The sequence below is a fragment of the Diadema setosum genome, chromosome 17, assembly GCF_964275005.1.
Source record: "Diadema setosum chromosome 17, eeDiaSeto1, whole genome shotgun sequence".
Classification (NCBI taxonomy): Eukaryota; Metazoa; Echinodermata; class Echinoidea; order Diadematoida; family Diadematidae; genus Diadema; species Diadema setosum.
The window spans coordinates 34,946,000-34,973,640 of record NC_092701.1 but is presented as its reverse complement, the minus strand read 5'-3'; the positions used below and the strand labels follow the sequence as shown (position 1 = coordinate 34,973,640).

Below are 27,641 nucleotides of genomic sequence, written 5' to 3'. Positions count from 1 at the left end.
CTGTCCTCCTGCCACATAAACAGTGTCAAGGTGACACATGGAAATTTGTGGCATTCCCACGTAGTGTCATTTGCTGGCAGTCTCGGGCTGTGATTAATAGTATTAGTAGTGCATGCATGAACTATGGTTGAGTGATCATAGCCTTTGTTAAGAGCTCTGTGCATTAACATTCCCCTCCCCCCCCCCCCTCCCCCCGGCATTTCCTTATCAATACAAGATATTAACTACATGGCATTTCATCTCGAGATTGAAAGGGGGTAAATTATGGCCATGTGACATGTTTTGTATAACATTCGCAAAATTGCAGTGACTAGGGCATATCAGGAAGGTGGACAGTTATGCATCATACCACCAAATACAGTGTTACAAGCTTTGATTTTCTCCATATCGAATACTTTGGGCTATCACTATCTTCACAATTTAAATTCTGGCCACATTGTTTCAGGTGGACTTACCTGGGTACTTGGGAATCTGTATGCACATGGGCAAAGTACATCTAAGCAAATATTATACAAGGCATGTCACATTTAAGCATGAGGGACAAGAGCATGACAAGTTTAAAATCATCACACATTCTCCTACCAGATGTCTTGTGCACCTCAATTCCAGCAGGCAGTATTGAAATCACATGCTACCATGGTCACTTCCAAAGCAGCAAGAAGCTGTGGTTTGTACATTCAAAATCATCTCTCTTTTTCTTTTTCTTGGTACACTTCTGAGGGCCAATAAAAAGCAAGCCAACAAACCAAAAACTAATCATACACCTTCCTCTGTATGTTTTGAGTCTTTAAAATGCCTTGCTGATATCTTGAAAGAAGGAAAAAAAGGGGAAGATGAGGTACCTGCAAACTGAGGGATCGACCACATTGTGTTCTACTTGCTTGAATGTTATATTCACATAACTTCTGAGGGCATTAGGAAACGTTCATCGTGTATGCCCATCATACAGGAAATGACAATTCATTTTGGGTATTGGAAAATCAAACATCCATAATTCATTGTCAAATAGAATATTTGTAATTCCATATCAGTGAATTCCTAGTTTCTGCTAGTTTAATTTCAAAGTGTGACTTACGACTGACAGTAAATTGTGAAAATTTATTCCAGAACAGTCTTCAGAATGAAAGACTAGCCAATTACGCAAACTTCAAGAGTCGGTATTCACCTTCCCGTACTTGGTTCTCACATCAAATGGCACTTGTGCCTGTGAGTCTTGCTAAAGACATTACTGTAAACGCATACATTTTTGCAGTACATTAATTTTTGTGGATACCCCCCTACTTCTGGCTAGTGCGAATTCTATAACCCGCAAAAATATCTTCACAATTTTCTATGCACATTGTGAATGGGTTGATAATTGAGCAGCGCCAATTTAACAACCCACGAATATGTTTTTGAGCCATTCAGCGTGAAAAATTAATCACGCAAAAACATCGATGTTTACTGTATAGCGCCTAGATATTCCTGTTTTCTCTCTTTGCGCATAAATCAAGAGGAAATCTTGGTAGTGGCAAGACTTTTATATGCCACGCACATTGGAAGTAAACCTTGGTTTTGTTTTGTTTTGTTTTTTTCCCACAAGTGCTTTTCAAGTGCTTTCCCTCAAGTGTTTTTTCCCTCAAGTATTTATGTAATGATCAAATGCAAAAGGATTCCAATTATTCCTCCCCTCCCCCACTCCCTACAAAAAAGAGAGGTTCAGTTGGAACAAGTACAAAATACAAATGAAAGTAAAAGTAATCTCACAAGAAATTACAAAGAACTTAAACAGCAACAAAACAGACATAATGATGTTGGAAAAAGAGAAAAAACACAGAGAAAACAAGAAGTTAACCTTGGCCACTCATCGATGTACACACGGTATGAAAATGGATGGCATATGGATGTACATGGCAAGAAAGATTAAAAAGCAATGTTATCAGGTAATCAAGTCATTAATTGCTGAAAGCCGATCACACATCTACTCACTCAGCAATTGAGATTATCATCATTATTTTTTTTTTTTTTTCGTGAGAGCATGTGCATGGATGCTCTGAAAAATAACGTGTTGCGCAACACTCTCCCACCCCCTGCTGGACAATAATTTCTTTGGACAGAAACTGCCAATGGTTTACACATGATTCTCTCAGTTTGGCACCACTTTCCCTATGACATTAGATTGGTTACAAACAAGACGCAAGGAAATCGTGCCATGACGAATAGTTCCTGATCCACTGAAGACAGCCGAAGTCACGCTTGTCTGGATAGGATTCAATTCTCATCGCCATCATGACAAAAAAAGGAACGAGAAAACAGTTTCTTTCTTGTTTCCATGATACCAACAAACATGCAGAACAAGCCCGACATCGCAGAGTTAAACTAAATTCAATGCAGAGCTATATCTCTGCCGATCAGACAGAACAAAAAATTCCCTTTCAAGGTATTAGCCATCATTTGCCAAACCTCCACGTCGCCACGTTTCCTTGTTGTTGCTGATGTTGTCATATCAAGGTCAGCATTTGGTATAATCTGCTACATTTGGCAAAAAGGGCCAAATATTCGGGAAAAAAACCCCCTAATAAACTGCTTCTGCAAATGGAAGTTCGCATCAATGGTTCATGGAACTTCCTTTCTTTTGCTGTTGCCTTCTTTGTGAACAACAAGTCGACTTTTCATCTAATGGTCCTAACTGTCAATAGTTGTTCCCGTCAAGAAATTCCGCGATGTGCCTACAAAATGACTCATCAATTTCCGACCGCTACTAATTGATCGCTCTTCAATGTCTCCGTGGATGTTTGGAAAATGACAGCCGCTATGCCTCTGAGATAAATGACAAGCACAAAATCAAAGAAACGAAGCACCATGTACGACAACTTTGCGCAGTTGCATCTAAATCTCCACAGCATGTCACCATCAAGTTCATTCGCTTGCACATTCAACTGCCATGCATCAACGAGGCAGTTTTCTTTTCATTCCTTTCTCTGTACCATTCATCATGGCAGCCAGTTCCTGGTAGGAGAGTCATAACACAGAATTGGTGATCCCACAGATTGAAGTGTGATCAAGATTGGTGGCATTTTTATTTTTCACATAAAATCAATGATTTGCTGAAGTTCAGAGATTTTATGTTTATGCAGTCTCCATTTTTAGTCTGATTCAGTTTTGTCAGCTGGCATGGCACGTTGATCAACTTAAAAGTTGCTTCTTAGTCACTGATGATGTAACACAGTCCATCTAGCCCTCACAAAAGCCGCAGGGATTGGGGATCGCATTGTTCACGCTACGCTCCAAGGTGTGGACGGATGGGGGGGTAGGGAGGACAGCTAGGCGGGGCACTGCTGTCATGACAACGGGGGTCCATTGACACCAGGATGGAGGAAGTGGCATTTGTTACCCCTCAGGCAGCCCCTCTCCGACTTGAAGTGAATGCAAACTTGCCTTCCTCGACCTGTAAGGCAGACAAAATGAAATACATCAAACTTAGCCAAGATGCCACTAATTGGTTTCATTAACAAGCATTGTTCTGTTGCTAAATTCCTTTCATCACTTCACTATGACCTTATTTCTGGCAAAAACAAAACCCAGAAAAAGTAATTACTTTCTGATTACATATGGTTATTGTATATCACACACTCCTCCCCAACATACACTTTTACACCAAGCGATATTGTGATTATGTGTGATTATACTCAGTATTTAAAATGCAAAATAACAACAAAAACATTAATCTAACAGGGCTGCACACTAACCCCCCCCCCCCCCTTTTTTTTTTTTTTTTACTGGTCTGACCTGTATGTCACACGAGTATGTGCCAAGATTTTCCTGGTCCATTCCTGCAAAAGTTACTGGTCAGACAGTGATTTTCATTGGTCAGGGACCATCGCACCAGTGCCAGCGTGCAGCGCTGCATTAAAGCTACCTTAAACATGAAACAGACTTGCACTTGAAGTGGTATAACAGGCATTAAAAGAGAGAAAGCGAAATTCTCCATCACAATGTCAATAAAAATACTGGCTACACCCTCCAAGAAGTGGCTACCGGTACATCCTTTTAATGGATAAAGGGGAACGACTCTAGGAAGCTGGGTTCATCTTCTCACCTCTTCCTCCACGGCCACCTCTCCAAGGCCCCCTTGGGCCCATCCCTCGGTCTGGGAATCCTCCACCCCTTCCTGGTGGACCCATTCCGCCTCTCCCCGGGCCGGAGAAGTTTGGGCCCGGTCCGAACCCTGGTCCAAATGGGCCATTGAAGCTTGGTCCTACATTTGAGAGTGATAGATACATGTAGGTTAAGAAATTGGCAAAGTGGTGACTGGATGCACACTTCAAAGTATTATTTTCATTCCTTTTTTAACACTTCTTTTATGATTGTTGTTATATAATGGCTGTTGGTAAGGAAATGAAATGCAGTTCAATATACACGCAAATTGCTATGAAGAAATGCCTTTCGAGCTCTTCATACACCATACATTTAACACAATGTGAAAATATGTTACTCCCAAGTCTGCCAAGGGGAGAAACAGTTATGACGGAAGAAACTTACACCTGAACCTTCACCTCTCTGAATAATATCTTGCTTTCATTTACGATCTCGTTCAATGCACTTTGCAAATTATGATACCCACTCACTGACCTCAAAAGTTTCCTACTTTACTGCTGTGTGGATGTTGATAACAGGCATTAATAGCAAGTACTCACCATCAAAACGTGGCCTTGGGCCCGGACCTGGACCGGGGCCGGGGCCGGGGCCGGGACCGGGACCAGGTCCAGGCCCCCTGACCATTGGGCCATTGGGTCCCATGGGGAACGGTCCTCTCGGCTCGTGGTGGGGTCCACCTGGTCTGAAGCCAGGACCAAAATCGCCAGGGCCAAAGTCCCCCGGGCCAAAGTTACCTGGTCCCGGTGGGTAAGGGCCCATACCTCCACTGTTGTCCCTGTGCTGGTTGTCTGAAGTGGAAAAAGTAATGAAGTTCAATGGAAATCCTGCTACATTACGAGACGGGAGTCATCAAAAAATTAACTGGATGCTACATGATCCCCAGCACGGACCATTCAACTGCTTGTATGCTTTGAGTGCTGATTGGCCCAGAAATCCCATAGCATTGTACACTTCGTCCAAAGTCCCTGGCACACACAGGAGATAGTGACCGATTTCTTCTCAGATTAACTCAATTTCAGAACAATGGATAACCGTACACTCAGTATTATGAATGAGGATTGAAATCAGGGTGTCAATTGACTTGTATAACCCTTAGTAGAGTGAACATTACCTGCAATCAATCTTATAAGAATTTCCTATAATGAGAAGAAATTTTATCAACAGATTAACCCCTACATCTTACATTCCTAAAAATGATTAATAATGTTAGGATTAAACCTTGTGTCTGGTATATATAAAAAACACAAACAAACAAACCAACAAACTACTACATCCATTACTCATCAGCATTCAACTCATGATAGTGCCTGGAATATACAATTCCTGTATATTCATTTTGTATGATGTTTTATTTCTTACCTTATGCATCAAACTAATGGTATTTGGAGTACACATTATGCCATGAACTAATGACAACATACTAAAAGAAGGAGCAAGATACGTTTGCACAGCTCTAAAGTACATTCAATACTTTACAAAATGACAAGTTTAACCTTATTTCAGACAATCATTAGATAAGTAACTACCAAAAGATTACTGGTAATTGTAGAAGTGGCCTATAGACATATGAACATGTCTTTGACGCAGAAGTGACACACTTAGGGTGAGTGAAAATTAGAAGTAAACCTAACATGAAAAAGACAAAAATTTGGGTTTAGGGTTGCCTCTAAACTGAGGTCACTATCCATAAAACTCACCAGGCATTTGATTTTTGAATGGTTCCAACATCTCTTTCAGCTTGTCAAGATTCTCCTTGTTAAGCAGATCACTGCCAGGCTTGTTGGCTTCACCCTCCTTCACACATATTGGGAGAAAAAGAAATATGCAATGACTAAAAAGGAACTTTAACAGGAAAATAGATATCAGTGTTTCTTCTTTGTACTGTCTGTCAGCAATGCAGAAGGGCAACATCTAACACTTTTTTTTCTTCTTTTTTTTTGGGGGGGGGGGGGGGGAGGGGTGGGGGCATTGCATAATCTTCCTTGTCACATTAAAATGAAAGATAAATGTTTGTTCTCATTGCTGAAAGTGCCATGACTGTAATTTGTTTGCAGACTGACTGATCTCTTTTATTGGTATCGGTCTGGAGGTACTGCTCTCACACAGACCATATTTTATCAGGAGAGTGCAATCTTGCAATTGACAATTCACGTTCTTTTGATTTACTCCCTTGTTTACACAGAGAAGGGAGGAGGAGGTGTGTGGAACTGAGTTTCATTGCCCTACTTGACTGGACACCAGACCAAATTTTCATTACAAGAAGGGTATGACGATTTTACCACGAACAAAAGATAATCAACACAGCAGTTAACTTGAATTGTATTACAATACTGTGAGACAAAACAGGAGGCACAGCACACTAACCGACAACGATGCCAGCAGATTTTGCACATTCTTGATGGTAGTGTTGGGTGAGGGAGGGGTGTTGCCCTGTGGGGGTCCGTGCTGCTGAGGGTGAGGAGGCCGGTGCATGGGCCCCACACCTGGGGGACCACCCATGTGGGGAACAGGTGGCCCCTGGGGCCTCATTCCTCCGGGCCCCAGTCCCGGTCCCGGTCCAGGCCCCGGTCCAGGTCCAGGTCCAGGCCCTGGGCCTCCCTGCCCGGGCATGTTGAAATCGCTGAAGCCCTGGAATTGGGTCTGATCGGGAGGGTACATGTGCTCGGGCCCACCAGTCTCCATACTGGCTTCCATACTAGCCTCCTGCAAGTGGTGATATGACACAATATTATTTCAAATTTCAGAAGGGTCTCAAATTTTCAGTCACTCAATGGAACCCCTTTGGCCTCTCAAAGCTAAAATTACAGAGAGCTGATTACATGCGCAACATAAGCAAAATTTTAAGCCAAATACCAATGCACTTCAACAATATGATACACTTGCATCACTTTTTGACTCATCCATACATTGAACTTTAGAATGATAAAATGGTTATGTAATTTTGACCTACATTATCCCCGACAGAATCAAACCTTTTTGATATGAGTAATGCTCAAAAGGGTCAGGTTGTTTTCAACACAGCATAACACTAATCAATACAATCATTGTAAGAACTCCGATGATGATGACGACGAGGATGATGACAAAGATGACTCATGTAACCATGGTAACCCCTTCATTGTAGGCAATGTTCTCTCAGAAAACGCTGCCAACATCATCATCACGTAGTACAAACATCTTGCCCAAGAATGGATACATCTTGCAGACTCTGGACTTTCAGACAGTCCAGAGTCTTCTCCAACATACCATATCACTACTACAGTGTTCCAATAATTCATGCTCAAGAAAGTGGTCACTAATATCCATACAAACAAAATATGCCACTCCCTTCTTGAAAATACTACAGAGTGGATATGGGGCAATATACGGCATACATATATTAATAAAGAAATAAGATCGAGACACAATACACTACTGTATGAATTGTTTGGCTTGTTTGAATTGTTTGAATTGCTCTTCCACTCACATCCTCCAGGGGAATGATCTTGAACTGCTCCGCCCGCTTGGGTTCCGGGTCCGGCTCCTTGGGGGTCAACGGCAGATTGGCCATGTCGAAGAAGATCTCCTGAAGGACGGTCTGCTCCCGCTTGGCCTGCACCTCCCGCTCTGTGCTGTTGGTGCCAAACTTCACTACAACTCCCATAAGGTCGATGGGGTAGGGTCTACGCCACTGTGGTAGGGGAAAGGAGCAGAGCAGACATGTGCTGACATGACCTTGATCACCACTGACCGCATTTTCTCGACAAAGTCACTCCTTAAAGAAGGTGTTATCCATCTGGCTTTAATGCGTCACAGACCATCAATAAAAGAGAACATTTCTGATAAATATTACCCTTTTCAATTTCACAATAACAATGATTCCACTGGAGATCCTGAAGTAAGTCTATGGAGATTTCAAAATTTCATAAAGAATGGGATGAATTGCAAAAAATAAAAACCCTTCACATAATATACCTTTGGTGGGATGTGATCACAAGTATATTGGCCATCCCTATTCTTGGGAGCTTCACCTTTCTGATGTGGTACACTATCTTGATCATGTGATGTACCCAGGGATTCAAGTACATTATCACCTTTGACCCTTAAGGTAGTTTGTTTGCTGACTGGATGATAATATTCTCAAACGACTACTGAATGTGGATTAAGTAATTCCCTCTACACCTTATTAAAACAAAACAACCTTCATATGAGGTGGTTGCAATGGAGTGGATTTGTTATTTTATCTTGAGGTCACATTTTCTGTTTTTTTCGGGGGGGGGGGGGAGAGGAATGAACTAAATGCCAACAAGTATGTCATAAATAGTGCAAAAAACACTCTGTAAAACCAAAAACATTTGCGGAATGAAATTTTCACAAAAGTTGCCACTGGCATTCAATAAATTGTGAACACAAACACTTTCATGCCCATTTTACTTTCGTGAATTTTGGTTCCTCAGAAAATTCACATAAGTTTCATGCGCGTAAAAATTTCTAGCTTTACAGCCATCAGTTACAACATGAGCACTTCTGTAGAAGAGGACCAGCTCTATGTGGAATGGCGACATTTGTCCCTAAAAGGCAGAACACTGCGCTGCCCCCACTGCTGCCTACCTGGAAGAACTCTAGTGTGCTGTTTCCGTTTGTCTTCTCGTCCTCTGCGTCCTTGCCCTGCTTCATGGCGTTGAGCACTGCCTGTTTCTCCATCAACTTCTCGTTCTGCATGGCGTCCTGGAAGTCCTTCACACGGTTCACGTTCACTGCAGCCACGGGAGTGGTCAATCAGAAAGGTTAATCAGAAGTAGCATAATGATCACCTTGCGCACATGGAACTACACACTTCATCATTATATTTGTTTGCTTTTTAAGTCACAGCCAAACTATACGTAAATTTATCTTGTGAAATCCTTACAGGTATAGATGCAGCAATTATGTATACCTCAAAGCTGAAATCAAAGTTTCCCTTCTGAAGATATGAACATGAACGCATTAGACAGACAGCCAACTACACAACCAGACACAGAGACGGAAGAGAATGTACTGAAGTATTTCCAAGAATAAACTCCTCTCTAATCATAACCGAGGAGGGCCATGCAGCTTACGCTTTGAGGGCCTCAAAGACCACCCCCCCCCCCAGTATAAAAAGAAATGAAATGTCACGTAAAATCAAAAGCATGCACCTTAATCAAACTTTCACGGAGAAATGTAATGACACAATTATGCAAGTTTTGCAATGAATGACTGATAAAATAAGATCTTGTGAATTTTCTGCCTTCTTTGGGGCATATTCAGACACCCAAGGGGTGGGGGGGGGGGGGGGGGGACACTCACCCCTCTCTGTCTCGTCCAGCACGAAGTAGTAGACATCCACGAGGTCCGTCTCCTCCTTCCAGCGGACCTTCTTCTTGCTCTTGGATGGACCAAACTTGAGGTTGCTCTTTCCCACTGAGACGACCCTCTCCTCGTTCCAGTCTTCCCCAATGTCCCCTTCCTCCTTATCCTCCTCCTTCCCCGCATCCTGCTTCTCCGCCTCCTCCTCCTTCTTCTCCTCTTCCGGCTGGTTTGATGAGTAGAAGGAGACTGCCGTGCCGAGGTGATGGAGGATTAACAAAAAGAGATTTGAATTATTGACATCTACTCCCCTATTCAAATTTGTAGAACTTGTCTGTGGTGAAACGAGATGGCATCGTTTACATGAGCTTTGATTCATTCCAATCAGATGGGGTTCATGACTCTTGTCGTATCTAAGCACTTCTCCATCATTGAAAAATGAGAGTGAGGTATCAAAAGTCACAATACCTCATTACATTTGGAAGATACAGTTATGAGAATATTCACAATATATTCATATCTGCATCCTTCAGTCTCTGCAGCTGAACACTTTAATATATGTGAACACTCATTGATGATATTATTTCAATTCAATCAATATATGCATTGCTTGATACAGGTAGAAAAAAAAAACCCACACACTTCTGATGAAGGAGAAAGAATTATATATATTTTTTTTTTTTGATTTCACTAAGTATCTACATTTTACTGTGATACATAAGGAACTTCCAGAGAGAAATATGTGATATTGTTGTTATGTGCTAAATGGATGTTAGTCAGAATCAGCTAGTGCACTGAACTTAAATCATTCAGCTGTCATGAAACTTTATAATTTTCTTTTGGTAGGTATCATAAAAGAAAATCTAAATACTCACATTTTGGAGGCTCCACTTTTACTTCCTGAAAGCAATCAGCAAAAGAGTCAGACCATTATTACATGCCAAAACATTCTACATCATCAAGATTGGTACGGGTGCAAGACATTTACATTGCGTGGATGCTGTGATATTTTTTGTGTCTGTTTGGTTTGTGAATGAACAGCAATTTCATGAAGCACAATCATTACATTTGAACTGCTGTCATTTCTTTTAATTTTTTTTCTTCTTCTTCATAGTACAGACTTTATAAGAAGCATAAAAGTTTTACATATCAAAGCCATTTGCAGATGAAACAAAAACCCAGCATCAGTGCTTTAAAATAGTTCTAAAATGTGACTTAGGGATAGAAACAACCACTGTAAAAATTTGAATCGTATAACTGATTCTTTATTGTTAAATACACAAAATGTGAACAATAGCTATGTTAAAAATGTTTCCAGATTAAACCGTCTACAGTTTCGGTTTATAGAGAAAAATGCAGATATCTCCTTATATTTTAGGCTTTATTGTGAACATTTTATAGATAGGATGTTTTGTGGTACAACGGACCGACACACATGCATTAAATGTCATATCTTGAAAAAATTTTAAATCACTGTTCCCAAAGGTAAACAGGACCTTTAATGCTGTTAATTAAAGAAATTTCATCCTTAATTGGAAAAAATACTTCTCATGCCAAAATTTGAGCAATGTGCACAAGAGAGGAAAAAAAAATGTGAAAGTAAAATACAACATTCATTTCAAAACACACAAGGGAGACCTTATAAGCCTAGTATTTGATGCTTGGCTTTCAACATTCTTGCCTGCATCTTACTTTTGTACGCCCATGGCATGTACCAAAGCTTATATGTGTTCTCTAGGTTTCTGGCAAAGACCCTACCTCTGGCGGAGTGGGGCTCTTGGCTTTGTTGCTGCCTGTTGAGTTGGTTCGGACTACCTTCTTCGGAATCTTCTTCTTCAAGGCCAAGCTCGGTGCATTGAGGGCATCCAAGAAACCTGAACTCTCTTGCACTGCCGAAAGAAAAGTTAAGTTGCCCACATTTGAAAAAGTTGTCTGTGATGGGTTGCATGAATTTCAAAATGTCATCCAACAACAAGCAGTACAGAAAATAGAGGGGTGGGGGTGGGGGATAGTGACACACAAAAGTAATACACATATTTCTAAAGCTAGTAATACACAAAAGCGCTAATCACATTCCACTGTACTAACACCACATTATGATAATCAACACATAGCAATTCTCTTCAACTTCACCACTCTCACAGACACCAGCACACACACACAAACACACACACACACACACAAATCTTACACTACTACTGCATATGCCATATATTTAGCAAGTCCATTTTTGTTTTTTCCCAAATTGGGACTTCTGACGATTTCGCAAGTGCTTAAATTCCCTATCATGGAGTCCGACTTACATACAATATTATCACACACCTTGTTCATGTACTGTTTGCTGCCTACCAGTACATGTTAAGCATATGCATCACATTACATTGAGATCAGAGATAACATTTTCCTGTGATCTATGATTCTTAAGAAGCACCTGACCTGCAAAATTTGTAAAAAACAGCAACAAAACAAACAAACAAACAAACAAATGAACCTTGAAATATATAGTGTCTACAGTAGTTTGTCTACATGAAGATAAACATGGCCTGCCAGAGAAAGGATGATGCAATATAGGTTCCTCTGCCACCTTCCTAAAACCAAAGTCTTGAGTAAGAGTTAGCATTGATTCTCCAAACACAGACAAGACTGTCTTGAAATAAAATTTTGGGTGCTATCTTTCAAATATTTTCAAAATTTTTCTTTTCCTTGTTGTTTTTCAGGTTATGAGCACTTTACTTCCCACCACAAAAATCACAATTACCATGCCTGCTGCTACTACTGCCAAGCACACTCAAGTATGGCAGGCTACTGTGGAACACTGAACGGTAAATGATTATTAATGAGGTGCACACTCACATTTCGGTCTTGGAGGAATGATCTTGATCTTGGGGTGTGCCGCCGTCACTCCTGGCTTGGCCTGATCATCAGTTCGGGGCTTCTTCTCCGTGGGAGACAGGGATTTACTAAACAGGGGCCTGAAGGGCAGAAACAGAAGCACAATAAAGGGGGCAACGTGCATATTAACACACACAATTTTAGTCTGGCTTGTTGGTAGAAAATACAGACACATGCATTTCAGCAACACATCCACCAGTGCTGTTAACACTCAAATTGAGTATAGCTAAATGCAGAGCACAAATCACACATATTTGTCTACCGTATATATTGTACCAATTTTAACATGTTTTCTAGTGATGTCACATTCAGTTTGAATTCATGATGTAAGTAATCTATCCCACACTTCTCATAATTGTTACATAGGGATGAATGATAACAATTAAAAGAGTAAGTCCCAAGAAAGTGAATCTCATACATGTAAACAGCCAAAGAACGTACCGGTATTTAATTTCTCCTTCCTGCAGGAGAGGAATGGAAAACAAAGTGCAGAGATGTCACCACATTTAACTTCCAACCCTTTTTAACTTCCTCCAACTAATTGTAACATCCATGACAGTGACCAGTCAGAGGATACCCGAGCATGAATTTCTCAGTTTCCTTGACAACATAATACTAGTAAATCCTTGTAACCTGCCAAGAATGACAACATAGTTGTTCAGTACATAATTAACTTGAGCTTTAACGCAGTCAAGAATATGATATATAAGGTAACAAAAACACAAAAACAAGAACAAATAGAGCACATCAGTAAAATCATTTAAATTGCAAGATCCCTAATAATTAAACGGAGAAAGAAAAGGAGTCCCTTACCCATCTCTCCTGATGGTTATCGTTGGGATGGGTTTCTCTGTCTTCAAGGGCTGGACAGGAACCTTCTTCTTCATCTTTGGTGGAGGAAGGTCTGCTTCTTTTTCCAGTCCTGTGAGGCAAAGAAGTGGATTCACTTTAGAGGTCACCTCGGGGCAAGGACTTTTTTTTTGTGTGTGTGCCACAACACAGACACCACTCACACACATACGTCATGAATACTTCCATTTCAAAAATTCATATCGACTCCATGAAAGCATAATGTTTGCACAATCTTTTGCAAGGTCGATGCACTGTAATGATCCATTACTTGTTTATAAGTTTCTCACACAAAAACAGAGATCAGTCCTCTTTTGCCCAGAAATCCACTTATATAATGAGGCAAAGCTGGACATATATTCTCCAATCTGAGCCCTGTTGGCAATGCTCATTAAAAAAAAGAAGAAGCAACAACTGAAATGAATGCAACTGATTGACAAATTGCCCCACATCGACGTAAATAAGCACTGAATTTATCAGTGCTTATTTACGTCGATGTGGGGCAATTTGTCAATCAGTTGCATGAAAACATCTCGACGAAAGAATTTCATGAATTTGAATAACTGAAATGAAATCCATCAATGTACCCGTAGCAATCCACTCGTGGGGTCAGACATAAAGAGAAATCTCTAGACAGTAAGAGTAACACATACCATTTCTTTTAACAGATACCATCAATATACAACATACAAACTAAAATAAGACACAATACAAAGTTTAGGCTCATATTCTAATGTGGATGTTGAGAAGTACAGTGCTGTGCTGTGAATACAAATTTTCAATCATTATCATGGTTGGGTTTTCATAAAACAGGTTGAGTTAATTAAGGAAGCACAACAAAGGCCCTTTCATGTCAAGATAAACGTATGATAGTTAAGACATAGATAGAATCCATTTACCTGTTGATCTGAATTTGGTGTGTGCAGGTCTGACCACTTTGGCTGTCTTCTTTGTCTTTGTCGTTGTTTCTTCTTTCTTCTCCGCAACTTTCTCGCCAACCTTCAACTTCTTTGCATCTCCTTCCTTTTTCGTCGCATCCTCGGTGGACGATTTCCTCGCCGCGGCAGCCGCTTTCACAGCAACAAGTCGGGTCACTCGGCCCGTCTTTCCGGTCGAGCCCGATTCGCTAGTGTCCATGGGCTCACTGTCATCGTTCGAGCCCATCCTCAGGCGTTTGGAGAGAGGCTCCTCACTTTCGTCATCGGCATCCCGATCGTTGTTGCTCGCGACGGGCTTGCTCACTTTTTTCACTTTCTTCCCCTTCTTCTTTAAACTTGGTGACTTTTCCTTCTCCTTGTCTGCTCACAAAGGTGAAGAGGAAATAATTTTAGATAAAGGAAATAATTTTAGATACAGGGAAAAAGTTATCAGTGTTTTACTACAACCAGATACATTAGGAGCAATTTAATTGACGGTCACATGCAACTCTTTGTCCTAGTTACGATATTTGCAACAGACCGACATGGTTTTGCATAAATGGGACTTATATAGCCAAGAAGCAATGCTGATATGCAGAAGATAGACAAGGAAATATTTGCATGCTTGTGTGGAGTGAGTTAGAAAAATGAGATACCAAAAAAGGAAAGGAAAGCAAAAGTAATCCTGAATACTTGTATTGCATTCACGAAGAGATCAACAGTATCAGTCTGATCATATTTAGCGGTTATATTTGTCTCAGAATGGAAACCCACAAAGAACAAATTCCAGACCATTCAGTACAACTGAGAAAAGACTACATGAGATATACAGACATTCTGTAGACCTGCCTCTTTCCTACAGCTATATCGTTTCAAAGTAACAAACTAGACAGAAGCCAGTACATACCTATTCCTCTGATCACAGCCATCCACGTTGTGACAAGCTCATCGGCCATGGCTTTCAAATCTAATGTTGTGGAAGTAAAAACACCCAAGAAATATCAATGTTAACTGGAATCTAATGCCAAATTCTTGTTGCACACTAACAAACTATGGCACCATTTTGAATGCCTTATCATCCACTGGGTTACTCACACACAGACAAAGCATGTTCTATTTGATCTATAATACAGCTGGTCAGATGATGCAGGAAATTACTGGTAGGCATATCTCAAGAATCCATTTCAAAGTATCCACTCCAATATATGGGCTCAAACTTGTCAACTGATGATCTGCAAGTTCAAATGACTCTTCCAGGTGTGGGACCCTGCACACACACACACACACACACACACACACACACACGCACGCACACACACACACACACACACACACACACAGAGAAAACAACAACAACAACAAAACTGATTGCTCTTATGGAAATGCCTTATCTTTGCAGAAATCTTAAGAAATCGGAATACCTCCCCCGCCCCTCCCCCAATAAAAAGGAAAGTGGGAACAATTATACATACCATCTTCACCCTCTGCTTTACTAAATGACTTGATGATCTTAGCAGTGTTATTCTGAATAGAGAATTGGGAAAAGGAATAAAGACATGTGAATAATGTGTTGTACATGTAGATAGAAGTGACAATGCGGTCCAGTAAAAAACATCACAAGTCTACCTGCTTTGCTACGACACATACTTCACAGTTTTACTGGGAAGAGATTAAGTTCAGATAGTGCATGATACATTGGGGATTAAATGTGTACCTCATGCAACATTTTATACATGTAATTGCTGCATGAAACCTTTGAACAAATTAAATCTTTGTCTAATCTTAATCCAACAGACAGTCTCTGGAGTCACATCACCATATATACAAGCGATGTACTCAACACACTTCAGTGTTGCCCAGACAGTGCATTATTGATAAAATAGTGATAGTAAAAACAGTGTACGTACAACACTGTGTGGAAGATCTCTGATCATAGAAATAATGTAAAATGTTTCCGTACACCTTATAACCCTTGTCAGTAAGTACGATTTCAATTCCGAACTGCCAATGCAAAAATACCCAAAACAGTGCAGTACAAAGTGATACACTTTCCAGTCATGACATTCCGTAAAATCATGTCTTTAATGGTGTCTTCAACAGAGGACATTAATGCTATTACATTCACTTCACAATTACTTTGTTAAAAAAAAATCTCTCTTTGTTCTTACTGAGAGGCCCTACCACTGTGAGGGTTGCACTAATAAAGTGCAATTGACAGTGCTTTGTTTTGTTTTTGGTATTTTTATTTGTGTGTGTGTTTGTTTGTTTTTAAGACAAGTCCTACGTAATAGCAGAGAGGGATTCACATACATTTACATGTTTTGCTCAATTCTGTTTCACAGAGGGGAACATTGCTATCAGTGAGATGATTACATACATGTGCACAGAGGGGGCCACAATGTATAGAGAGGAGTGCATGCCACTGAGTGGCAATACTAATGGGGGGAATTCCCTTCTGGTATTTTCAGCTCACCGTCTTCAGGATGTCGATGGTGACTGGAAGCTCCTTAAAGACCTTGATCAGCTCTACGATGATCGGGTTGTGGTCGCCGCTCTTGGCATCCTGTAACCAGTTGTTGAGCAACTCCCAGCCACCTTCTTCCAGAAACCTGAAACAGCACGCAGAGGGAGAAGGGTATGCCATGAGAGGCGATGGTTGGGACAAGTATATCATTGACCATGGAAACCTTGAAGTCTTTTTTTTTTGTAATGTTATCTTCTGACATCACAATAATTTTTGCATTTGAAAGCTTGCAAATATTGTACATAGTTCCTGTTGTGCATGGCTTCTAAAAACATGAGCAATGTTGATACCAAGTTCTGTAATGAGCACAATTTTGTGACAAAGGATACCGTGTTTTGTCCTATCATCGAGAAGCATTTGTACCTAGGTTTAAATACTCTGAGAACATTGCTTTCTATTGATTTCAGAAAGAGATTTGACATTTTAACAGACAATAGACCGTTTCGGTACAGAATTGCAATTTATAGATACGGTTTCTTCTCCTACAGCCTGGTAACAAAGCATTTCACTCACCCACACATTTCGCATGACAAACTAGCACAAAACTAAAAGCACAAAAACAGTTTGTTCTGCTTTTTTTGAAGTAACACTATAAATGTTTTAATTTTGTAGATAAAAAAAATACAAAAGTCATCTTACCCGCCCCAGTGCAAAAAAAAAAAAAAAAAAAAATTACTTGAACAAAAATGTTCTCATTTTCAGTATCTGTAGAAGATTAAGCGTTTCTTACTTTTCCTGCACTTCCTTCTCCCTGGTGGCGATGAGGATGTTGATGTACATGCAGCGGCTCACCATCTTCCGGGCATTTTTCATCAATCTGTTGATCAAATTGAGGGGAAAAAATGAAGGAATTATTCACAGAGAAGCATAATTTGATGACATACTGGTGCTGCACTTGAACTTACAAGAATCCACTCATACATGAATGCATAAATTTTTGATGCAAATTCAGGAAGCGAAAGAGAAAAGACCCAGTTATCATGCATGAATAAGACATTCACTAGCACAGAAAGTGATATTGTGAGGGAAATTGGAAATGAAATTGAAATTGTAGTAAAATTATCATGCATTGTTTATAAATATTTCTAGGAAGTGAAACTACAAAATAAGCATAATAGTGATTCAGTTTAGTTCATGCCAGTAAAGGGTATTTTGTCAATCAGTTGCAATAGTAATTTTGTGCCAATGAAAGTGAGTTGTGCAGGACCTTAACAGCTAAAGATATCTAATTTGCATGTTTCTAGTAGCTATCAGGACTACAACACTACAGTCAAACCTGTCTATAGTGGCTATCCAAGAGAGATGAAAAAAGAAGAAGAAAGGCTCCACTATACAAACTGTAAACAATCCATAAATCATGGCTGTAGCTTTCCTATCCATCTGCTTCACAAACCTGGCTCTAAAAGAGCACCAGCCCCTGGGCACTTTCAAAAAGACGCTTGCAGTTACTGAAAGACGCAAAATTGCAGGTTCTCTGGAGCAGCACCCAGAACAACTGAGCGACTTTGTGTAAGCTACTGAAGCAAAACCTTAGACAGTCTGCATGGCAATGTAATTATACCCACAACTTTGCACTCAGAAAAAGAAGAAGAAGAAGAAGAAAAACACTGTGCATGGAAAATTCATAATTCCCTGTGCATCTATATCCACATGCTGGTATGCTTGAATTCCATGAAATGTGGCGCATCAAACTCCCATTACATTCATGACTTCCACTCGGTGCATAGTCAATAATTACGATTCACATCTCTTCCAGTTCTGGTACAACAAATTTTTGGTAAGCATTACATCTAATAGGGTTTTAGGCTAGGACATAACGCTAGAGAATGGAGTTCAAAAACTTTAACCGAAGTACAAACACCATTATAACATGCCTTTTATTGCCTTCGCTTACACATGGATGCCAACCTTGTAAACGACTTCGCAGTATCATGATGGCTGAAAAACACATATGGCCTACAAGTATATATCTTTCTTTTTTTTGTGGAAAAACAGTACTCTTTACCTTTCTTACAATAGACATGTTGAAGGGACTATACAGTACTGGTTGAGGTAGGGATTCAGGTTTATAACATTCCTAAGTGAGATAAGGAGAAACCTCTTATGAAATATGAAAGAGCATGTAGTTTTAAGAAGGATTCAACGTTTATTTGATGGAACTTTTTCAAATGGCCGAGATATAAAAAAAATATCCAAAAAAGTGATGATAATGAAAGGCGACAGGCCACGCCTTCTATTAGGATCTCTTTGTTTCACCTTGATTTGGGATATCTCAGCCATTTCAAAACCAATTTTCATCAAATAAACTTTTGATACCCCTTAGAATTGCATGCCTTTTGACATGTCATAGAGTGGTTTCTGAATATCTCACAAAACGTTAAAAGCTAAATCCTCACCTCAACCAGAACTATACACACCCTTTAAGTAATGAAATTCAGAAGAAAAACCAGTATATTCCATTAGGCCTGCAGTATTTTGGACAAAATGAGTACTAAATACTATAAAAAAAAATAAATAAATGAATGAAAATGAATAAATAAATAAAAAAGAGAAAAAAATGTATGAACAGTTGGCATCTGTGCAAATATGTTGTGAATAGAGCTGGTAGCATTAGTCACTGACACAAAGAAAACTTTCAGTCTCCACCTGCTCAATCATGTCTCCCCCCACTCTGAAGCAGTTAACTTTAACGAGTGCAACCATGCTGGTACTCACACGATGATCTTGGAGACCTCCGGCACTCCTTTGATCCCGCCTTCTTTAGACAGGAGTGTGGAGAGAGCTTTGAGGAGCTGGTTTGGATCCACAGGATTGTTTCCAGACTGAAAAATAAAAGACAAAAAAAGTGGAGTATATCATATAACATAAATTCATAACACATTAAAGTCTTTCTACAACATATAGGCAGCTAACCTCTGCAGATTAAATAAAAAAAAAAGAAATAAAAATACCGATGCATAATAAAAAAAAATAAAAAAAATAACGGCAAAACTAAATACGAGTATTTTGGATAAAAATGGGACAATTGTCCACATTAAGCATGCTAAATTAATATATTTTGGAATATATTTCTCCTTTAAAAACATATACTATCATTCATAATGAGGGAAAAAAAAAGTACTAAATGTCATAAAACCATGATATTAGTTGGCAAGTTTGAAATAGGCATGGAAATCACTCATACATGTTGCCTTTGCCATCAGTTTTCCTGTACCCATAATAACATACATACTGATGCAGCTATGCAATATGAGGGCAGGGAGAGAAAATTCCCTAAAAATATCACCTTGAACTGAGAGCTGAAAGTGATGTTGCAATGATGGAAAAGTAATCATACAAGGCCATTATCCAAGTCAAGCCAATTGCTTTATCGATTACAGTTTCCTCTACCTGCATATTTATCAGATATACCATGAAATATATGTACATAATTATATTATCTATCTACATAATCGTGTATTTCTTATACATACTTTCTTGTATATTCTCATGTGAAAATTTTTGACTTGGTCATACCGATTTCTTTCATACAAGCAGAGAAATAAAACCTACCTAAATAATAATAATAATAATAATAACAATAACAATAATAATAATAATAATAATAATGATGATGATGATGATGATGATGATGATGATGATGATGATGATAATAATAATAATAATAATAATAATAATAATAATAATAATAATAATAATAATAATAATAATAATAATAATAATAATAACAATAATAATAATAATAATAATAATAATAATAATAATAATAATAATAATAATAATAATAATAACAGTAAGGATATAAAATATAATATTGGAGAAAAAGATAATAAATGTATCAAAATTAAATAAAAAATCTCAAATGCTAGGAATTTGTGTGCACCATAATTCACTACATGACAACTGTACAAGCTGCCAATTCTCTCCCTCTGTGACACATCTTCCGCATACACAATTGTAAGTTTCAAGATACACAACTAATGACTAACTACAGCTTTTCATTTCCAAGGCACTTCTCCCAGCCCCCCCCCCCCCCCCCAACACACACACACTTTTACACGTATCACGAAAATAGTTAACAGTTCTACCAGTCACACAGCTCTGGGTTTGCTATGCCCAATTATATCTACATGTATCAGGTATATGAGGCTGTATTCTCCTTTACAATCATGCAGGCAGAAATAAATCCAAAACATATCTTCATCATTCATGTATTTCTCATCACAGTTACCATAAAAGTGGACATTTTTGCATTGTGCACATTTTTTTTTTTTTTTTTTTTTTGTACACAAACCAGAAACTAGTGCAAAACTAAAAGCATGCAAATATTTCGGCTTCTAAACACACAACTATTACTTCTTCGACTCCATGAAATTAAAAACATGACAAGTTCATCTTACCCGTCTGAGTGTGAAACATTACTTGTGCAAAAAATATCCACTTTTACAGTTATCATTTTATGTTTCTCCCTCCAATCTTCCTTATTATCATCATTACATTCTTCAAAATCAGTAGTCTCAACATAAGCAAAAAGCATAGGGTTAAGTGATTCACTGTGCTAAATGCTTGAGCCATTAAAAGAAAATTACTTGTAACACATTTTCTCATCAAGATGTCATCAATTCATTGCAAGAGATATACCACCATTACAAAGCCTACAATTACGAGATCATCAAGTGGTTAACTACTGAATAAGAAAAGTTTCTTTGATACACAAAGCTTGGATAGTAGGATTGTAAATAACAAGGAGGCACTTTAATTTATTTAGATTAAGAAAACAATTCTTTATATCAACAAAAAGATCTCGTAAAAACTTTTTCATGAGAGCATGCCGTGTAATATATCAAAACTGCCAGCTATCAAATATATTACAACTTTAGGTAAACAAGAAGCAGTACTAATATCATGCCATTATGTCAATAGGCACTTTGATAGTCAAATGAGAAAAACCTACAACTGTATCACTTATAGTAATTTGTGTCAAGTTACAAAAGGCGACTCCCGTAATACCAAAGTCTTCAACACTGGCATTTTTTTTTTTACATTACGTCAAAATTTTGTTATAGTCAAACAATTGAGTATACAAACATAAACAGATAACAACTTTGGGACCCACCGTCTTACTTTTTTGTAATGAGATTTTCTATAATTATATCTCTGTTCGTTTGACGGGAGTGCACTGAATATACACATTTCTTATCAAATGCACCTGTGTAAAATGTTGTCAGTAAATATATGTTTTCATTAAGAGTATTAAAATTTTACATTTTTCTCTCTTCCTCAACTTCCATCTTATATGGAGATATTGTAAAGAATATCCCAATTGAGTTGCAAATAATGTTTCTTAACCACAACAAAAAAAGAAAGGCAAAGGTGGGGCATAGGGGAAAAGGTTTTCTGTGATATATATATTTCTTTGGCACAAATTTGAAAGTCATGGCACATCTAAAAAAGAAGAAAAAAAAGGGAGAGAAGAATCGAACATTAAACTTTACGATAATGCGTGTATGTGATATTATGGATATCATGCTTGGTTTAAAGTTTTCCTTCAGTTCTTGAAGGTAATGACACACATGAATTCAAGGACGGATGGAAAAGAGAAAAGAAAAAGAAAAAGGCATAAATTACAAAACCACTTGGGCAATAATTTCTGATGAAAACTGCAGAAACTCCCTTCAGAGAATTTCAAACATGAGGGCACCAGTTGTGGAAGCCTCTGCATTATGGTGTACCATTACAAGGTATCAGTATAGACATTTTGTAGACATTTTGTCTCAACAGGAAATGAATCATATCTGGTTTGGACAACATATGGGATCAAACAGGATAACTCTGGGGGGAATTACTCCACGGTGGCATGGTTTTTGGGCCACCGCATTTCATGATGCAATTTGAAAGGTTAAACAAATATAAATAAACAGCATTTATCGAGTAGAACTTCATCAGTTGAGCACTTATCCATAACAACAATTAAGTGCAAATCACTTCGCTAAATTACTACTCATTATCTTTTATTATCAGTAGTATTGTTATCAGAGTCACTAGTACTTAAACTACCCCCGCTACCATTATTACATTTATCACCTTATTTCAGTTCACCTCTCCATGAAACATACAGAGTTCTTTCACTTCGGACAAGCACATGTAATAACTAACAGCAACACCAAAACCAATCATGCACTGGACTAAGAGGCTGGTGTATGAGACTAATCCAAACATTTCATTTCATTTTCATTTCATTTCCCTGTTTAATTAGCAAAACAAAGCAAAGGAGGGGAAAACATTGTTTGCACACGCAACATACAGCATGGAATTTGTTCGGATTGGATTTTGATCACATCATGCACATTTTATCTGTTTTTATTCTTGTCTACATTAATTTTTGTTTACCTTGTACACCACAGATTGAAATTCAATATTCAGTTTGGAGCCCAATGGACTAACAAACACTTTGCAAGTGAGAAGAAAAAACAGGTCCAAGCCTTCAAAACATTTTTCATAACATGCAGCATGTAGGTCTGAAATAATTATTATAGTGGCTTCTTGTAGTCCAGAAAGTTCAGCCTTTTATCAGTGGCAATCATAGTCTTTCTATATATGAAGATATAGACATTGATTTCTCATAGATTTCACAGTACTGGTACTAAGTGCCTGATTTACTATGGTTTATATAATATATTCATCTCGCATAATAATGTCGGTACTACAGCTGCAATTTGGATAGACCTCAGAGTTATGATGCAGATTTTGAGTCTATAGTGTTTACATACATAGCAAGAATTGGTGAAAAGGGTAGATTGTGTATTGCAGTGTCCCATGTTCATTGAATTACATGCATGTGATAGACGAGCATCTATTTCTCTAGTGTTTATTGTCACTTCTTCTCTTCCCGAAACCCACTCAAAATAAAATTTGTATGATAGTCAAAAGGTTTGATTATTTAATTTTTCAACTCATGCACTATGAATGTCAAAACTAATCAATGAATCATATCATCTAGCTAGGGGAATAAATAATAGCAGGGCCCTCTGGTAGAGAACAGTAGCAATACAGAAGAGGCTACCCTGGCTAAAATGAATCTAATCATTATTACCATCATATTCCCATTAACTTTTTTTTTGGAGGGGGGGGGGGGGGGGCTGGTTTTGGAGGCAGTGTTCACAGGAAAACCCCCCATTACTCTGCATGGTTATATGGTACAACAGTATTGCACATGTTTTTGCATCTGTGACTAATGTGGTTAAATGTTGTATGCACCAATACGATCTCACAGATCAAGGTCATTGTACTCTAGATAAAAAAGGGGGAAAAATCTTTCTTTCTGGCAAGAAATCAAGTTGACCTCCTTAACCCTGTTGGTTCAACAGACTCTTTCTTCTTCTTTTTTACTGCCATCGTTTATGTAGGCAAACTGACATGCCCCCCCCCCCTTCCAAAAAAAAAAAAAAAAAGAGAAGAAAATGGGACAGATTCTATTACACTTTCGTGCTGTGTGCTTTGTAATGTTAATAGTCCCTTTATTTGAAATGCTCTGATTTGGAAAACATAGCAAAGGGCACATGACCAAATTCTGTGTGGCATGCTGGTATAATGCTTGTATATGCACAAGGATCAATTTTTTTTTTTTTTTAAAATCCAAATTAACTTTTCTTGTTTCTTTCTGCTAGATGTACTACATGTAAATTCAAATGGCGATCAAAATGTTAACAGGCAATTAGATTTCAAATGCCACTGTACAGTCTGTTGTTTTAATGCTTGCATATTTAATTTGGTTTTAGCAGCCATTCTTTTTTTTTTATTATTTTTTGTTGTTGCATCTTTCTCATTTTTCTTTTTTCATCATTATTTGTGTGTGTATATGTATGTGTGTGTCATTACAAAGTCTGTGTAGCTTCCAAGTAATGCTTCAGTTGCTGTTCAAAGCCATTTAAAAGGGGAAAGGGCAAACTAAATAGCCCTTACACAGCAAATGAAAGGGCCCCCAATGTTCTAATGTTCTATGTTCTAATTTTCTTTATTTTTTCTTCTTTTTAGCCATTATGAACTGTTAAATTTTATATACATCGATTTTGAGCTTGCGTGGAATGTCTGGCTGAATTTGATTAAGTGCAGCTTTAAAACCCTTGAAACAAATTGACCACCTGCATACTTTTTTTTCTCTTTCATAAAAGCTGTTTTTTTTTTGTTTTGTTTTTTTGTTTTGTTTTTTTTAAAGATACTCTTTACTATCGGGAGCAGTGATTTTAAAAAATATTTAAATTATCACATTTGATGCATATGTGCAGGTCAGTTGTACCACAAAACTACCATGTAAAAATTGTGCATAAATATAAGGAAATACCACTATTTTTCTCAATAAGCCGTAACTGTAGGAGATATCACTATTTTTCTCAATAAACCATAATTGCACATGGTTTATTCTAGAAACAATCTTATTATAACTATTGTTCAAATTTTGTGTGTTAAACAATACTGAACATTGATTATACTGATTAATATTTTTACATTGGTTGTGTCTATCCATATCTCACATTTTAGAACCATTTTGAGGCACTAAAGCTGGGTTTTTGTTTCATCTGCAAATGGCAAATAGTACCTTTAATATTTGGCAGGACAGGGCATAGTTTCTTCACCAATCAAGCTCTAATTTTGTTATTTCACAATACTACACAATATATAGTTATGATGTAGTTAGTCCCTTCCCCGCTTTTTTTTTTTTCGCTGCAAAATTCTTAGCTGCTTGCCAGACACAAGGTTTGTTTGAAAAGCCCATTTTGAAACACAGTTTAAATACCTGAAATGAAAGGGCATATATCTTGTCTCAGCTCTCCTTTGCTACTTTATGAAAAAAACCCAAAAAACCCAAACAATCTTTATATTCCATAATAATGAGATTTGCTTACAAAGCCCGTTTTGAAATACGACTCGTTATTGTCTGGGCTCTGCATGTGTACTTTGTTTTGACATTTAACCCCCCCCCCCCCCCCTTTCACCTGACATAGGATCTGCCTTTATCACAAAATTCCCCTTCTACTACACATTCAAGTGAAGATAGGAGAGATGTGCAAACAGTGATTGTGTGTTGAACAATTCGTATCATGGAGAATTGATACACATTTTTGAAGGACATAAATTTTTTTTTGTTTCTCTCATTTTTCACTCAATGTACTTGAATGAACAGACCCGAAAAATAATAGTAATAATAATAATAATTTCTAAGCACATGGAACTTTTTTACAGTGAAAAGTACAAATTTGAAAGTTGCTTTGATGTAAAAATTTAAGGTGATTTATTAGCCTCCAATAAGACTTAGCTCTTCTACAATGTGAGTAGAGGTCCTTAAATCTTTGCCCCTTGTTACACCCCTTTCCGTGACAATACCAATCCCATACCAATGTTCAGTATATTCCCTTCTCTTGTCACATTTACATTGTTTGGTTGGTTGGTGTGTGTGTGTGTGTGTGTGTGTGTGCGTGTGTGTGCTGACTGTAATAAGATTGAATGCAAAAGCATAGGATGACAGAAGAAAGCAGCACACAGGAAAACACAAAAACGAGAAGACTTGACCTATTGAATTCCCAAACACATTCAAAAGATGACGCTACAAGGTCACGACACAGTAAGGATTTAAGGTGATAGTTAATTTGAATGACTCCCGCTTTTAATCCTGATGAAGCATTTGCACTGTAGTAATGCCTTTCATTAGAAAGTTTATGCCTATAATAATACTATATGAGATTTATGAGGTGCCAAATCCATCTAATCATTAAATAATAAATAGCACCGTTATCCACTTTAATCTATTACAGGAAAAAAATATATAAATGAAAAATAATTAATAACTGCTAGCACAAAACTTCTCTGTATGCTAAAAGCCTTTACTACCATTATTGATAACATGGAACAATTGCAATGTAGTAATAAGAAAAAATAAGAAGATATAGAGTCATAAGAATTAAAAGTACCTTTTCAATATGATATGCTAGCTCTTGAATCAAAATGAACCTGTAATTTTGTTTCATTTGTCTACATATTGGGATCTCTGTCATATAGATGTATCAAGAAGTATTGGCCATCAATTATACTGCACACACACATCACACATACACGACCAGAATAGAAACTTCAGGAAGTTATTTGTCAATTTCCAGCACCATTTTGGTCTGAACCCAACTTCTTTCAAAGAAACAGATAAAAAAAAAAAATTAGTCTCTATGGCTGCTCTATACATATTCATGCAAAGCCTCCACTGAAAAGTAATAATGGTTCAATACTCCTGAATCAAATTCCCCTGTTGCATTGTTGCTATTCAATGAGCCTTACTTTCTTTCTTTTTTCTACTTCTTCAGCCTTGAACCTACATGTACTAACATAAGTGAATGTTATCAAATAGAAACAATCTGGCTTGAAGGTGGAATTGACATTATTTCTTCACTTTGACTCTCCTGAAATTTCTTTTTCTGACACCTCTGAATTATCTGATTCATCACTCTCGTTCACTCGTTCACATCAATCTCTCTCACTTCCTTCTCCTTAAGCCCCACCCATTCTTTCTCCTTTAGCCCTGCCTCATTTCTTTGTCCCTCCCCATGTCCATTTCTAACCCGTCCTGCATTTTGATTTCATTCATTTACCATTTTGTTTGTATGGAAGAGTAAAAAATATATTCTTATGAGGAATATATTTTTGTGTGCGAGCAGATTTTCTGGAGAGGCCAACACGCCTTCGACAGGAGTTAGGTTAACTGTGACTGTGTTACCTGCACAAAAGAACAAGCAGAGAAAGAAAAAGACGTGTTAACAATTACATCTAATTGAAACACTAGATACACATAAAAGGCCAAGTAAAAAAGAAACATTGAAGTTTCTCATCCTAACCTTTTTCAAGGAGGATGAGGGCGTTTTTTTTCTTTGCCTTACTGCTATTCAGGTGGTCCAATCTCCAGCCTTTTTTTAAAGAACAGTACGATATTAATGTAGGCTGGGCATTTGCAAGGTTCAGTGGTTGGAAACAGC

The 27,641-nt window shown here is 38.0% G+C and overlaps 1 protein-coding gene across 1 annotated transcript; it reads right to left on the bottom strand.

The window, feature by feature from the left end:
* Positions 1-198: 198 nt before the first annotated feature.
* On the bottom strand, positions 199-27,379 carry LOC140240384 (serine/threonine-protein phosphatase 1 regulatory subunit 10-like). The gene is given in 19 exon segments (XM_072320154.1): positions 199-3,421; positions 4,049-4,237; positions 4,677-4,925; positions 5,835-5,931; positions 6,502-6,840; positions 7,604-7,807; positions 8,728-8,873; positions 9,445-9,693; positions 10,320-10,344; positions 11,203-11,333; positions 12,298-12,416; positions 13,150-13,258; positions 14,085-14,483; positions 15,010-15,069; positions 15,575-15,626; positions 16,576-16,711; positions 17,357-17,443; positions 19,342-19,448; positions 27,261-27,379. Coding segments are annotated over 19 exon segments (2,802 nt in total). The 5' UTR covers positions 27,264-27,379; the 3' UTR covers positions 199-3,320.
* Between the last annotated feature and the right edge of the window lie 262 nt (positions 27,380-27,641).